Below are 16,018 nucleotides of genomic sequence, written 5' to 3'. Positions count from 1 at the left end.
AAGCACCGTAATCGTGCCCGACGTGCCACTGCGACCGACGACAACCGCCTGGTGCCACCCACCCTGAAAAATAGCGCATACTGAATCATTGAAAGCTTACAGGAAAGCGCTTCATTGTAAACGTTTTATTTAATTTTCCCTCCATTTACTTTTTATAATTTCTGCCGGGCATAAAAAACGATCCGCCGCCGCAGGAAGTGCGCATACACGCAAAACCAGCCATATCTGGACGCACACAGGCACAGGAACACCTGTCTCGGGAACGAAAGGTGTGCTTTGGGTTGCGGGTGAGAGACGAGGCTATACGGTTGCGGCGCGTGCGACAAGGAGGGTGTATGCGCGCGCAATGTGTCAGCACGCGGCCGGCGGCACGCCCGCCCGCCGCGCGCGTCCCGCTCGCTCGCCAGCCAGCCCGAGCGTCCGAACGCCGCCAGTCTATCGCGCGCAGAGGCAGCGCTCATATGTGCCGCCTTTTGCTCTGACGCGACCGACGCAGTGTCCGTAACCGGTGTTCGGAAAATTGTGTATGTGCGTTTTCCGACCAGAGCGGTGTGTGTGCTTGTGAAATGTGCTATTGTTTTCTAGGTAACTGATGGTCACTGTTCATAAAAGGCAGCCGGATGCACTTTATCATGCAACTTGTTTTAATAGTTTAATTATTTGTAGTTTCAATTTTTTTAGCAACATTTTTCAATTTTTCTATTCGTGTTTGAAATTTTGCATGTTTTTGGAGAGCAATGTATTTTGTAAGGCTTCTTATGAAACTTTTATTGGATTGGAAAACTTACTATTACTACGATACGTATACATTTATGGCCGTTTAATCGCTTTTGCCACTTAAGATAAGCCTAAGGAACTGTAAATAGTGCCCACCGTTCTTATGTCAGGTTTGCTAGAATTGAAAGAATTGCGACAATAAAAGTTTTGCAAACCCGCTGAAAATATAACGCCAACCCTTATCATGATATTTTGTACGTTAACTTTATAAATGATTGGGATTATAAAAACTTCTTATTTGTTGAAAAAAACATATGATTTAAATACAAAAGTAGAAAAAATATTACAATGAAAAGTGAAAAGCGGGCTCCTCAGGAAATGACGGGCGGAACGAGAAACATACGAAGTCAAGACATTCATATGTTACAAAAGCGGGGTACACAACAATGGCAACGTAGGAATTACTGTGGAGTATCGAGGAGCACTTTCTGAAACCATCGCACTTTGTACGCAACCCAAACACTGAGAAAGAAGTACACGCTCCTTTGTCACAATATTCAGCGAATAAATGAAAAATACTTACTGTGAACAATGCAGCTGAAACGGCGAAAATAATAGTACATCAGGACGCAATACAAAAGAAACTTTTCAGAGGACCGCTCTTGAACAAAAAGTGCAATTCGCAAACCTTGAAACATTATAAAAACTGTATCAAATGGTTGTTCGCACCAATTTCACTAGAGAAAGCGCATAAAATGTGAATGGATTTGTTAGATATAATTTCCTCTTTATCTATCGCGTGACGACCGCTGAACACCGAAGTAGAAAAACCAAACAATAAAATAGATATTGGAAAGCGATGTTAAAAGTTATTGCTAATTTCGATGCTAAAATAGCGTTAAAAACGCATTAAAATTATAGCGAATAATGCGCAAAAAACTGACGCAAACATGCAAAAGCAACGAATGAGTTTAACGAAACACTGAGCGATGCGTTTTTTGTTGTTGAGAAATGCACATTTTTTATAAAATAGAAACTAATATTGGTTTTAAGTCTTTAGTAAAAGCAGTCGCTATAAATAAATAAGGGCTCTTCTAATAAGAATATTATAAGATTTTAAAAAATTATGAAAATATAAGAAAAGAAAAGTTGACATAATTTAAATACAGAAGAACTTATATTCCTAGTGTCTTTTTCACGCTTGCTGCTTTGGCAAATGTAGATGACCGAGCAGTGTTGCTGGTTACGCTCGAATCGTCAGCCTTATTAGGTAGACACGCAAGACCGTGTATAATTATTTAAAATCCATCGACACTGCGCTTACGTGGTTTTATTTAACAGTTTCAACATTCAGTCATGTTGAATAAACTTATTACGTTGTCCAAACTATAAAATATCGCGTAATTCCTTAAGGATAAAAATAAGTTGCCCACATACCCGGGACCAATGATTCAAAAGAAGTGATGCCCTCTCTAATTGGTCTCAATGAATGAAAATGACCTTTGCAATGAGTGTACGAACATTAGATAGGGTGCTACAAGAAGTAAGAGGTTAATTGGATTAATCAGGGAATTCTTTGCTTCGAATAAAATTAAATTACCTCTATGAGCATGCAACCAAGGGGTTTCACATTAACACATCTCACAAACTTCGGTACCGCATTTGAAACAATTTACACGGTTACTTTAACCGTAATATGATTTGGATTAGTTAACACTGTTACATATCTTGATTTCTATTAGAAAACAATTATAAAACGATTCTAGACTTTATAGCATTGATCAATTAAAATTTATTTCAAACTGGTCATTGTCCTATTTGACTAATATTAGGTGATATAGAAAATGCTACGCTGGATGTTATGATAGGAAAAGTTTGCCCTTCTCTAGTAAACCCTTTTTACAGTTTTAATTTAATTAGCTTTATCTATAATTCTTTGTAATACCTCGTTACGTATTAGCTAACAGGTCATGGCAACAAAATTACTAGGGCATATTGAAAAATCAAATTTATTTGTGACAAAGAATTTATGAACGCTTGGCGGTCCAAGATTTCGTCACATTCCTGTCCAGCATAGTTTTTATATATTGTGTACTTTTCCTCTGCAGTTCATATTCCACATTTTCACTTGATAATATCGGAAATACTAAGAATCCGAAAAGCGAATCTTCCTTAATATCACCAGAACAAGCGGGATGTTGAAAATTTAAGTCTATAAAATACAAATAACGATATTTTTAGAATAAAGCTATTTATGTTCCTTACCCGTTCTTAAAGTAAATTACAACATGAATTCATTAACAGTTTGTACCACGAGGTGTCCTCCTATTTTCAGCGCGGTTTAAGACCATAACTTTGCTCATGTTATTTTCTAGTCCAATAATTATATTTTTCCACTTAATTTTGTTAATAGTTTCGTCATACCAACGAAGTATCTTGTTAGGATGATCGTATTTCCAGCATACTCCAAAACTATCTTGAATAGCAAAGCTCCTTTCAAAGTTATCAACAGTATTTTCGATTGTGTAGCTCTTTTTTCATCTCGCATACGTTTCATGCGTGTTTGCTGGTTCTGTAAAATCTCTTGCTATCAGTATGCAATCAACCTTGGATTGGCGGGCCTATATTACTCATTTTAAAAGAGTTCTGGGAATTCTGGGCATATAAGTAGCATTTTTCCTCTCTTTGGGTATATAGACTAAAATATCTTTTTTAAAAACACTTCTATAAATTATAATTTATAAAGTACAAAACTAAATTATAAGAATTATTTGACACTACATAGTTGCTTGCGATTCTGTCTATGTGGAAAACCTTTCCCTGGATAAATCGTCATATCATCTTTGGTCATGTCCATGTTCGTTTCATATTGTTGGAGGCGTTTTTGTACATTCTTCATGGTGAGAAGTAATAATAAGTATTTGGAATGGTCGATAGTGTATACCAAGGTCTGCAATTGTATTGGTTGCGTCACGACGTGAGTTTTTGAGTAGGGCTAATGCCTGCTGTTAAATTAATATTAGCGCTTGGAATATTTTTTTGGTTCTGTCCTTCGCATTAAACTTTGATAGTAGAAGTTTTGTAGGCATATTTTTTCATGTGGCAATGTATCATAAGTTTCCTCCCAAAATAACCTTCTTCGAAAGTAAAGAGAGAACATGTCTTCAGCTGTCCAAATTAGCAGACTCAGAGATGACCGAAGCAATGTTCATTCCACATATCTCAATAAACTCGCGCCTGTATCCTCGAAGGATGCAAAAGTTTCGCGATAAATGCTGTTAGCTGCATTTATTCCGTTGCTTGACGTCTCAAGTATATCACGTGTTTTCACAACAAAAATTGCTTTTGTTTAAAAGATGGAATCTAGGCACTTCCTTTTAGAAATTGATATGAGAGCCTAAATAGACGTTTACCAGATCAAAGAGCTGATTACAGCTTTAGGGCAAGCAAGTATAATCTAGATGCTTTATAGGTCAAGAGTACACCAAAGACATTAATTCATAATATTTATCATCAGATTACTGGACTAGCTTTATCCGTCGGCATACTTGCCAAAGCAAGGCCAAGTAAAAACGCACTTTTTCCTCAAAGCAGCCATGACAAATTATTTATAAATTAAAAACAAACCTTTCAATTGTAAACATCTACAATAAGATTTCATGCCACAAAGAGCGTTGTGCTCAAAAGATGCCTTGCAACCCGCCAGCATTGTAGTTATTACTAAGAGGGAACTCGCTGCATACAGTAAATAAAAGTTTAAACACAAAAGACAGTGGAGTAGCTATGGATGCAGTGCATAGATATAAAATAACATCGATAGGATTTTCACCGAATGCCAATTTGTTTTGTGTGTCCCGGAAAGCTATCGAGCAGCATTGATTTGCCACAAAAAATATTGCTTTGTCACGGTATCCGTAGCCTTTTCACAACATCCAATCGGTTGCGGTATAATGGAGAGAAATATGTATTATGCATAATTTGATTCCTTGGATTTTTATTATTTCGTAGAAATATGGCTTGTTTTTGCATAAAAGTTGTCCTCGTAAAGGTGAATAATAAATCTATAATATCTTAATGCGTAACATTATAAACTATGTACACACACGTACACATATTATAAATACTTTTTTTAACACAGTTATTACATACTAATTATAATACAGTTTTCAATTGCATTAAGAATTTGTTTGAGAGAGTTTCATACTGACTATAGGTATATAATGTTTTAAATTCAATATAGATCACAGTTAGGTCGAAGACGAGTTGGGCTAGTTGACTACATAATGTAATACAGAACGCTCTACAGTAGAGCCTCTAGTTGTAAGGTACAAAGTTTATAAATCAGTCGCGTAATATATTTAAATATAACAAAAATAATAAATTAAGCAGACAGAGCAGCGGGCAAGCCCTAGTTGCATAATATATTTTTACATGCCACTCGTGTACCAGTTGGAAGCACATTATGTCGAAAGCATAATATAAAAATATTAATATATTCGACTGCGCTGCGGTATAGAATAAACATTTAAATACACGCATCTTGCAAAAATAAAACTGGCACGTTTGGTCGATTGCTGAAATTTCACTTTACGGGAAACATAAATATTTTCCGCAATAAAATCTATTTGGGTGATTAATTAAATGTAACATGACGTGTGTTGGGCCCCGGCGCGGCGCGGCGCGGCGCCTGGCTCGCCTGTCCTACTGATGAAAAATACACAAAACCGATTTAAATTGCGTTTACGTGGTCTAATGTGTCTCGTTAGAATGAGCATTTGTTTACGAACCTTATTTTCAAAATGTACTTTATACTTATTTATTTTACACACCTTTTTATGCTTTTGGAAGGCAGATTTTTATAGTCGATTACTAACCTCGGTAAGCAATTTGGGTTTATGCAAAGTAACAATCGCATTGTTTGATTCAGAACGCCAACTTTGTTAGATTTAGGTATTTAGCTATTAACTTGTAAACATAAAAAACGCCGTAGTTTTATTATTTTTAAAGAGCAGATTTCTAGAATGTTGGAAATAAATAGTCCTGAAGCGCAGCGAGTCCTTATGTTCGTAGTATAGAAGTTAGAGTTGCGAGCACTTTGTAAAAATGTCTCGTAAACAGGTGGTCTGTGGGTGTTCCGATTTTGATCCTAAGTGGGTAAATAGGCGCAATTTAGGCCACCGCCCCTCCCCGCGCCGCCCAGGGCCACCGGACTGATTCAACACTTCGTTGCGGCAATTAGATTCAATTTGCGGGACGCTTCGCTCACTATGAATATGGGGCCGCGTGTAACAAAGGTTCATTTCTCTTGAAATTAGCCCGAATTCGACGGACGCAGAAACATTTTTTTATGTTTATTTCAGCCATTTGCTAAATATTGTTTGGAAGTGAACTTTTTATGAAAAAAAATGTTTGATGTACTAAATTTGTAATGGCAGAATAAGTGGTTCCGCCGTTAAGGATTGAAAGTGTCTCCAAGTTATATTTTTTTGGCGTTAAAACCGTATTGCGCATGAAAACGTTGGAAGTATATAGCTTCAGCTTTGTAAAGTACCGCCAAATTTCATTACGCGAATGCCTGTATTGGTCGTCAGGCCGGCCGATGTAGTTAATTGAATGGGCTTGTTTTGTTAGGCACATTCATGAAATAGCATTGGATGTTGTCTGTTAGGTTTTGGATTTATTGATTTATGACTGCCAATGGACCGGCTAAAAGTTCTTGATAACTTTCAATTATGTTCGTGCTAATTTTGTTGCATGTGTTCCATAGTATTCAATATGTAAACGCTGTTCAAACTTGCTGGTACAAGTTCGTGAAGCGGATTATGTGACGGTGTTTTAAACACAATATTTGTGTTTGTGAGTTTTACAAAGTTCCAACTTAGCTACAATCCACCGTCTTTGATACGGCCCCTTCTAACCAACCCAACTATTTCTTTGTACCCAACATCATAGTTTTCAAATTAAATTAAGACAGTTTGTAAAGTTTGTAACTCGAATACTATGCCCGAACCGCACAATTTCTGGGTCTATTATCGATTTGTGGCTAACAATCAAAGGTCTATTTATGGTGAAATTTCGGCGTGTATTTAACTTTAAGTATTTTAATTTGGGAAATATTACAAATTTTAGTCAAGTATGTTCATATAAGGTATTTGTGGTATTTCGTGTAATCAAAGTTTTAAGAACGTTCATAATTTTAATTAAACTTTCTCATAATTCTTAGCATACGAAAGAACGGTACGTTCCGTTCGTTTTCTACTTTTGCTAATTACATAAATATTAATGAAGGCAAACAATAAGTAGCTCGGGCATGTTACGCGTTAATTTAATAAACAGCATTGTTTAGCTATATCTGTAATCACGTTATTTAATTTTAGCATATTTCATTGACTTCTGTACTTCGGTACTACTGTTTCGTGAACTTGTATCATGCTATGTGAAGGAAAGTTATATTTAGTTGTATTTATTCATGAGCAAAACCAACATAATTATTCTTCCTCGTCGGGCATATGAGCTCATCTACAGCTGTTTATTGATTATTTGACGTAGCTTTGCTAAATCCGATTGCACGCTGAACAGTCTGGAGTTCTAGAAAAACTAATTCACCTAACGAAATTTATTTGAAAGAAATTTCACCTAGAAACATTGATGCATCAGTTTCATTTGTAACATTTATTTAGGTATTACATACAATCGCACAACCTTATAAAAAAATTAACACTATTTTCTTTCAAATAATTACGTTAGCAACTGGTGGTAAGCCGAGTGTCAGAATGTTTTAGATAACCTTAGGAATTAACTTAGCGTGTTTCTACAAGCCCTAGAATTAGTATAAAGGTTAAAATGAAACATTTTTGCATCTCAGTAATCTAATAGCCGTAATATTGGGAGGTCATACTTGAAAGTTTATTGAGCTAAAAAGATACCTAATTTGGCAAAGATAGTATGAGAGATTCGTAGTAGATAGAGTTATTGTGTGGTAGAGTTCAAGGCTCCCTATCATTAAGTAGTAATGTTCAGTATTTTGTGCCACTATTGATCCTAATATTACCAAGGAATGTAGTGAAGTAAGAATTATAGATGCAATAGTTTTGTCTCTGCTTAAGTTTTGAGAGATATAATACAGTAGGAGTTTTATATTTAACTCAAAGATTTGCTTATTAACATTACAAAGTATTTGCTTAAATTAGATTAACCTGCTTGAAATCTCTTTGGTGTCTATTGTTTATTTCCAAATAAAGCAGATACTATGTTTAGCGTGTACAAATACCCCCTATTTTCAGCAGCCAGACAAGCGGAGTCTTATCAGTTTGTTTGCATGTCGCACCACCCATTCCCACGGACTTAGTATAATAAAATAAGTGGAAACTGCATAAGTTACACTGCAGTTATTTACCGTCGACGTCCAAGTATAAATACAAAACAGGATTTAAGGATTTAACGAGGTAAGATAAATTGTGATAGGTAATTTTCTGTTTGTGTTTTCTAAACATTAGTTTTATGATTTGAGTTGTCTGCCGTCGCTTACATCTAATAATGTAATGGCAAGTAACATCTGGAGATGTTTCCGACGATATTGCTTTGGTAATGCGTATTTAGAGTACTTTTGGCAATTTGTTTTACATTGTGAAAGGTTGTCGTGATTTGGTTTCGTTTCATCTGTTGCAAAGTGCGGAAATAACGGTTAAGCAATATCTGGTGGCGTGGTGAATGTTTCGTTGCTAATTTTTAAACTCTGCCCCCTGTATTACGTAATGATCAAAGCAGGTAAAGCGGTTAGATAATTTTTCTACCTATAATTTGCTCATATATTGAATCTATTCAGTTACATTTGAATTAATAGCGGGCAAGTTCAAATGACTCCACTCCCAATATTTATGTTTTCGTTACAAAATACCTAAACAGTGTACAACCTACTTATGAAATTAACTAGAAATATTATCGCGACGGGTATATTTTCGCGGAATGTACCTATATGGTGCTCTATTGAGGTGAAAGAGAATGCCTTACCATCATGTATTCAGTAAGCTGATCTTAAAAAATGTGTCGTAAAAGCAACGTGCCAGTAATTTAGTTAATTTACGGAGGCATCAACAATTTAACCAAATTTTGTGTTTTATACAGGGAAGTATATTTTATGTCTCTCGTAACAAATTTATCTGTCTCAACAACGTACAAAATGGGGACACACTCAAAGCTAAACATATGTTTACATCAAAATGCGGGACACTTTGATCAAGAGCATTCCTTTTATCTATAATTGTGTTGTAAACTAGATTCAATTTGATTCTAATTCGAATATAATTCCTAAACAAAATCCGTATTCGCCAAGGAAGTAGACAACCGATAAAATTATGTTTTTATTTGTCAAAACGTCACAACAGTTGCTTTCGGGACAACTGAGTTATTTCTTTTTGTTATTATCGCCACTGGTAATTGACTAACGAAGCAGTCTGTCATAATAATGCTGACGCAACGAGCTACAATTGCATTTAAGATAACAATAGACATTATGTCTAGACACTCGTTTTGTCACTATTGCATAGGCTATTCTGCTGGCAGATTCAATGGATGAAAACGTGTTGATGGTATTTCTTAAATTTATTCAAGACAAGTGTGTAAAGGAGGTTTTTAATAGTCAGTTTGAGTGAGACTTCAGTTTTAACAATACGGGTTTTACAATTAAAGGAATACTATGAAGATAAAAAGCTTTGCATAGATTTTGGATTCGTCAGATTGAACTTACCATGTTCAAATCACAGGCAAGTTGTCTGCACTGCACGTTGACATTCAATAACTGACCAATGGAAGTTACACCTTGTATTTTTACTAAAAAAAAACATTCTCCCAATTTCGAACCGAGAGTAAGCGGCTATATGAAATAAAATAAATTAAACCGCACAAAAAATAACTACCGCTGTCCATATTATTATATGAATACTTCAATTTCTGAACGTTCCGGTGGATTTAAGCCCGATGCTATTGAATAGATCGGAGCAGTCTAATTGGATGATGTCATTGCAACCTATGGAGCCATACCATTCGGAATTGGAACACGTTTGATGCTACAAAAATAAGTGAAAAACACTTAAGTACGCGGCACTACGAAAAAACACGGGCTTGTTTTGATTACAGCCCGGTGAGAGGTAAATCGAGTTTTTAATTCCGATACGAACAAAAGAAGCGAAGAAAACTGGTCATTTGCATAATAAATAGAAATTATCCATGTTTTCGAGGATTTATAATGTGAATATTGTTTCTTTTTTTTTTAATTTATGCGCTTATGTTATTTTATCTGCGTACATTGTACCATTAGCGACATTAAATGTTATGTTCTGATACTGATCAATTTTAGTGTCGTAATTTTGCAATGTTTTAGGACCGAATTAATTTAACTTGTTACAATCTGATCGTGCGTTTTGTTCGTGCTCTAAATTAATATATATCTTATAGATTATAAATAAAATCATTTAACAAGCAATTAATATAAGAACAAATAGAACATATTGAAACGGTTCACCGCATATTGATTATGAAATATAATTATACGCAGAAAACCGTTATGTGATTCTTCAGTGGTAAATATTTCCACTGAATTTACTTCTAACATTAATGCAAGTTAATACTGATATAATGTTGATATATTCCTATCAATTTCCATATAAAATTCTGGTAAAATAATTTTATCAATAGCAGAATTGCATTCTACAATCCCACATGAGCGTTTATAAATCTCGCGTTTCTTATAAATACAATAGTACAAACTGTGCACAACTTAGACACGCCGACGCGGAGCAAAAAACGTTAACCTTGGAACGCCTAATGGTGGATACACGTGATTGTTGGTTGTTAGTTGTTACATATTAAGAGTTTGCGTCCGGCTTTATCATTCTGTTGTCATTAGAGGACGTGAAATAATTAACTCGTTAGTGTTCCGTAGTTAACACTGGCCGACGGCACATCCTTGCAATATTCTGCTGTGGCTCTCTAATTGTCGATATTAACTGAACGTTGCAAATTAACATGGGTGACGAATGGGTTATTTTTACTGTGAACATTGTACATGCACTTTACGTATGGGAACAGAAATAGAAATTGTTATGGAATATTAAGCTAGCATGTACGTAAGCACTTCATTACCGTTTTCGATGTGTTGACAATAATCAGGACGTAACGTCAGCGTTGTATCGTGTAGTGCTATTAATCAACCATCAATGCTCTCACCATTGTTTATTTTCATTACCGGTTCTGTCATAAGCAATGTATCATCACTTGATCAATATATTTGTATTACGCGTAATGACCGAGGCTTCTTTAACGGTCTGCCTTCGATCATTGTATGTTCTTATTTAGTATGATTTTACACACATATTTTTTCTAAGTTTTGGTTTCTCGAACTGTTTTAAATTTTTGTCCATCCTTTCTTCAGTATATATAGCTAGCTCTACATTTTCCCTCTTATAAATATTAAATATTTATTGTAACAATCGGGGAACCCTAATTGTCAGTACGTTTGTGACTCACCTTCCCACTTTTATTTTTTCTGCTAATTTGTATTTCTTATACTCCGCAAGAAGTCTGTACATGACTCTTTACGTCGCCTCGCTTATTGTTGAGTTCGTGATTGCGTTTTTTTTTCGTTCCCATTATATTGAGGTTATTAAGTGTCTTGTTTATCTTTTGACTCGGATATTTAACTGTTTCGAGATTCAGTTTATTATATTACCAATAGGAGTATATAGAAAAAGCTATTGCGCATAATGTTATCATTTGAGTTAGAACTGACTATCATAAATGTTGATTGCTTATTTATGCAATTTGTCTCTATTTACTGCAACACGTGTATCATTGATTGTATCTCAGGAATGCACATGAGTCAGTATTCAGAACCTGCTAGCATTGAGATTCTTTTGATTGCTAAAAACAACACAAACCTCGTTTCATTGTAGTAAACTGGAAGTGGGACTGAAAAAGCCTAGTTTAACGATGAGTTTGTAACAATGCGAAGTGTGTTCGCGATACAAGGTCAGGAAGATCGGCAATGCACAAAACTTGTTTACGCATTTGAATAACGTACAACTAGCGAACAAACTTGGGCTGCGCTGGGCCGCTGAACGCTCTGCTTAAATAATTTCGAAATACAGATGCAGGTGAATAGAAACAACAGTTGTGTTTCATTTGAAATGTTGTTTTTCAAATGTACATGTTTTCTTACGAATGATTATTATTTGCTCTACAGACAAAACAGTATCGCGTTTATATAAACAATGATAGGTATGTATGTATTATTATGGTTTATTGAAGGTTTAAAAATTCTATAACTTTTGCATATTATTGGCCTTAAAATATGTCTATCAGACATATTAATAAGTGATGCAAATTACTCTAGCAATAAGGGCTGTGGATTTTAACAAATAAATAAATTAATTAAAACAAATAGTATGGATAATAATACTTTACAAACGAATAAAAGTATTATTTTAGAATAGAGTTGATATTTAATAAATAACCTTGTCTGATTAGTGCAGCAAGCAGTAGATAAGAGCAATTTTAGTAAAGAGCCTATTCGTAATGCGGGTAACTCGAGTAAAACTACTGATATTATCAGTCTAGTCCTTAATTTAGACGATTCTAGATGTTTATTGAGATGACTAACCGTTTAAACGTTTGCCCGCTGCCCACACTGTAATCGGTACTATTTGACATATAAAAATAACATGTTTTGTACAAACAACATTGGGTTTTAAATTCATTGTAATAGAGCGCACATTGCTCTCACAGTTTTCTCGTTATCACATTCGATAAATCATAAAGCTCTTTATAGCAATAATATTGTTGGCTACTATTTTTTACGGATATTGGTGTTGAATGATATTTTCATTTTCATTCATTAATGATGTGAAATGTTGACCTAAATCCCAGTGATTTATTTGTAAATGTCTAAATATACACGAGATTTCGAATATAATGCGGGGAAATAAATGTAAAGTTATTTCAAACAACTGCTTGTATAAGAATGATTGAATAGTTTACATTTTACATTACAGATGTTTTTTAATCTATACCACTTGTTGTATCCATTGTTCTGTAACTAAACTAAGAGCCGATTGTAATGCTGTTTATCATCATCGCGTGTTGAGAAAATCTTTGAAAGATTTTTCTTGTTCGGTTTCCGTTACAAATGAAACGTACATTTCCTTTGGCGTGAACCCTTGAGGTGCCTTATCGATTTACGTTATAAAGGATGCCGCCATAAGAGGATTCCTTCCCTAATTGGAGTCAGCGAAATCAGAAATATATTTTGAATTATTTATCGCATAACAACAAATACAATAATTTATTTTTCTCGTGCGTTATTATCCGGCTGCCTTTTATTTTTACTACACTTGTGGATGTTTTGTTACATTGGTTTTATATAATACACGTGTTAAGTATGTGCTCATAAGTGCGCTATAATAACATACGATAATTGTTTGTTTCAGGAGTGGCTAACGAGTAAATATCAACGTACACGAATGAAGACACAAGTGCTCAGGCGCTGAAAACTGATAAACAGTCGCTATTAGGCGCGCCATAATTATTCACTTTATTAGTTGAAGCAAACAGTCAGTCGGGATCGCGTACCGCAACGCACTAGAGCTGCGTCGTAGTCGATATCGATATCGATACCGCGTCGCGCTGCGTCCGGTACCTCCCCTGTCGCTGCAACAGTCGGTGCTCGCCAGAGTCACGTGACTCGGCCGGCACGCCCCGCCACAGCCGTGGATAACCTCGGCCAAAGTCCCCTCCCGGTGAAGAGGCTGCACGAAGCGCTTCAGAGTGCGCAAGTGAAGCGCCAGCGGCTTTCCCCTCCATACCCCGCACCTCCCGCCTCTCTCCATCCGATTCACCAGCTCGCCGTGCACCAACACATCAAAGTGCAGCAAAGTATAGTGCAACAGAGCATCGTGCAGCAACACCAGTTGAACCTGGCCCACCAGTCGCTGCAAAACCTGCAGGCGCAACAAAGTCTGCAGGCCCAGCAGAGCCTCCAGGCGGCACAAAGTCTCCAGGCGGCGCAGAGCCTGCAAGCGGCGCAGAACCTTCAGGCGGCTCAAAGCCCCGCGGCTACGGGTGGCGCAGGCGCGCAGCAGGCGGCAGGAGCGACACAAGGCGCGCTGGTGCCGCCGCAGCAGCCTTCGCCGCGGGCCGCATCCCCACAACACAAGAACATGGAGCTGGCGCTCTGTCAAAGCATGGACTCCGTCAACACCGCTACTACTGAGGAAGAGGTCAGTACACCATCACAATGATTAGTTATCACATAGCCATTAACCGAGCCTTTTCAATTTAGACCAACGTTATTAATTATTCCGACAATTCGACCTCTAATCCGGGTCCTTTGTACCTTCCATTTCCATGGTGCGTATAAATTAACAATAGAACTAGAAATTGGAATTCCCCTTTCGAACAGGTCTTAATGTATCGCTTTAGCTATTTGTCATCGTACAATTGTGAAATAATACCGAAGAGGTGCGACTCTGAAGCCGCTACAATGGGGAAAACGTTCGGATATACAATAAGCATTCGCTAACACAATAAAAGGAAATTTTCCTCGCGACGAAGGCAGCTGGGAATCGAAAGATTATATAGCACTTCCTTGATATTAGATTTTAGTTCTTATGTCTTACATTGTAAGGTCGGTTTATAAATGTGGTTGTGTCCATGTGTCAAAGGCAACACTATAGGGCACGTGGCGCCATGTCACTTCCGGTCGGAATCGCATGTTGTTTTCTGCACACGTAGTGATTTTCGAATTTACTTTCCTAAATAAATTATAGTGGATATGTCGCGCCGGCCGGAGTTTTAGCATCGTTAGGTAACAACAAAATGGAACTCAAATAAAAAGTCGATCTACCTAGTCTTGCCATAAATATTGTAATAAAGAAAAAAGAAAATTGTTAACTGCAAATAACATTTATTACTTTTACAGTGTGTCAGTTTAATACATAAATATAAAACAATTAAAAATATAAAAAGCTTATTCGAAGTGGTCTCCATTGGCTGCAATACAGTCCTTTAAACGATGAGGCCAGTTATCAATAGAAGCACGCACTCTTTCCATGGGAAAATTCTTCACTGCCAATCGTATAGATTGTTTTAGGGACTCCAAATTATCATGGCGTTTAGAGCAAGCTGTACTCTCTAAAACTGACCACAAATCATAATCCAGCGGATTAAGATCGGGACTAGACGACGGCCAGTCTTCAGCTCTGATGAAGTCCGAAACGTTCGATTCCAACCAAGACTGCGTGGACCGAGCTTTATGACCCGGCGCCGAGTCTTGCTGGAAGGACCATACTTGGTTATTGAACATGGTGATGTTAAGGGGCTTAACTACCTTCTCAAGAATGGTATCTTGATACACTTGTGCCGATGTTTTGATACCTTTTTCACAAAAATATGGCTCAGTCACTCCTTCATAGCTAACACCCCACCAAACCATCACTGAAGTCGGATAATGTCCACGTTGCACTCTGTCGACTAATTGGGAAGCTTCCTTAGAGCTTTGAGCATAAATACGGTCATTTTGTTTGTTAAAATGTTGCTCAATTGTAAAAATTTTCTCATCCGTAAACAAAATTTTTCTGTGACCTCCCTTTGCGTACCGCTTCAGTAGTTGTTTCGATTTTACCACCCTATTCTTCTTTAAATTATCAGTTAAGAAATGGCCAGTGCGTCTCTTATAGGCTGCAAGTCCTAAGTCATCTTTTAAAATACGCGACATGGTTCTAGGTGCTATCTTCATTTCCCGAGATAAAATCTTTTGCTTTCGGACAGGATTTCTTCGAATTCTTTCCCTTACTGCTTTGACCACCTTTTTCGTACGAACACTACGTGGACGGCCAGATCTTTTTCTGTCACAAACAGAGGAGGTCTCATTGTACCTATTAATAGCCCGGTACACAAACATTTTACTAATACCAAGTGTATGGAGAGTTTTAAAAATTGCATTTGGCTCCATACCTACTTTGTGTAATGCTATCACAGCGATTCGGTTCTCTTTATCACCCCACACCATTTTAATATCGCAAAATATTTTACAATGTATTGGCGCCAAAATGAGAAAACACAATGAACAATCGTATAAAAATGACAGATTCGAAATTCAAATGTAATATTTTTTTATAATTAAGTGTAACAGTATTTATGGCCAGACTAAGTATATTATACGCTTAGACTGCATCATTAAAGTTACATACAAAACAATGCAATTGAAAATCCGGCCGAGTACAATCCGGAGGTTGTCTAAACCAGAGCA

The 16,018-nt window shown here is 36.6% G+C and overlaps 1 protein-coding gene across 4 annotated transcripts in view; it reads left to right on the top strand.

Annotated features, from left to right (window-relative positions):
- LOC115442665 (protein couch potato) overlaps positions 1-16,018 on the top strand; it is a 208,867-nt gene that overhangs the window by 29,944 nt on the left and 162,905 nt on the right. For 3 of the 4 annotated variants that reach the window (XM_037440321.1, XM_037440319.1, XM_037440318.1), the window contains exons 1-2: positions 420-585; positions 13,200-13,988. In XM_037440321.1, coding sequence (XP_037296218.1) covers positions 13,929-13,988 — 60 coding nt within the window. In that variant the 5' untranslated portion in view covers positions 420-585; positions 13,200-13,928. Of the gene's footprint in view, positions 1-419; positions 586-13,199; positions 13,989-16,018 lie in introns of those variants that run through there. The other variant, XM_037440320.1, reaches the window with a different exon arrangement.

Source organism: Manduca sexta, chromosome 19 (genome assembly GCF_014839805.1).
Source record: "Manduca sexta isolate Smith_Timp_Sample1 chromosome 19, JHU_Msex_v1.0, whole genome shotgun sequence".
NCBI lineage: Eukaryota > Metazoa > Arthropoda > Insecta > Lepidoptera > Sphingidae > Manduca > Manduca sexta.
The sequence above is the reverse complement of the archived record's forward strand: the minus strand, read 5'-3'. Positions and strand labels throughout refer to the sequence as shown.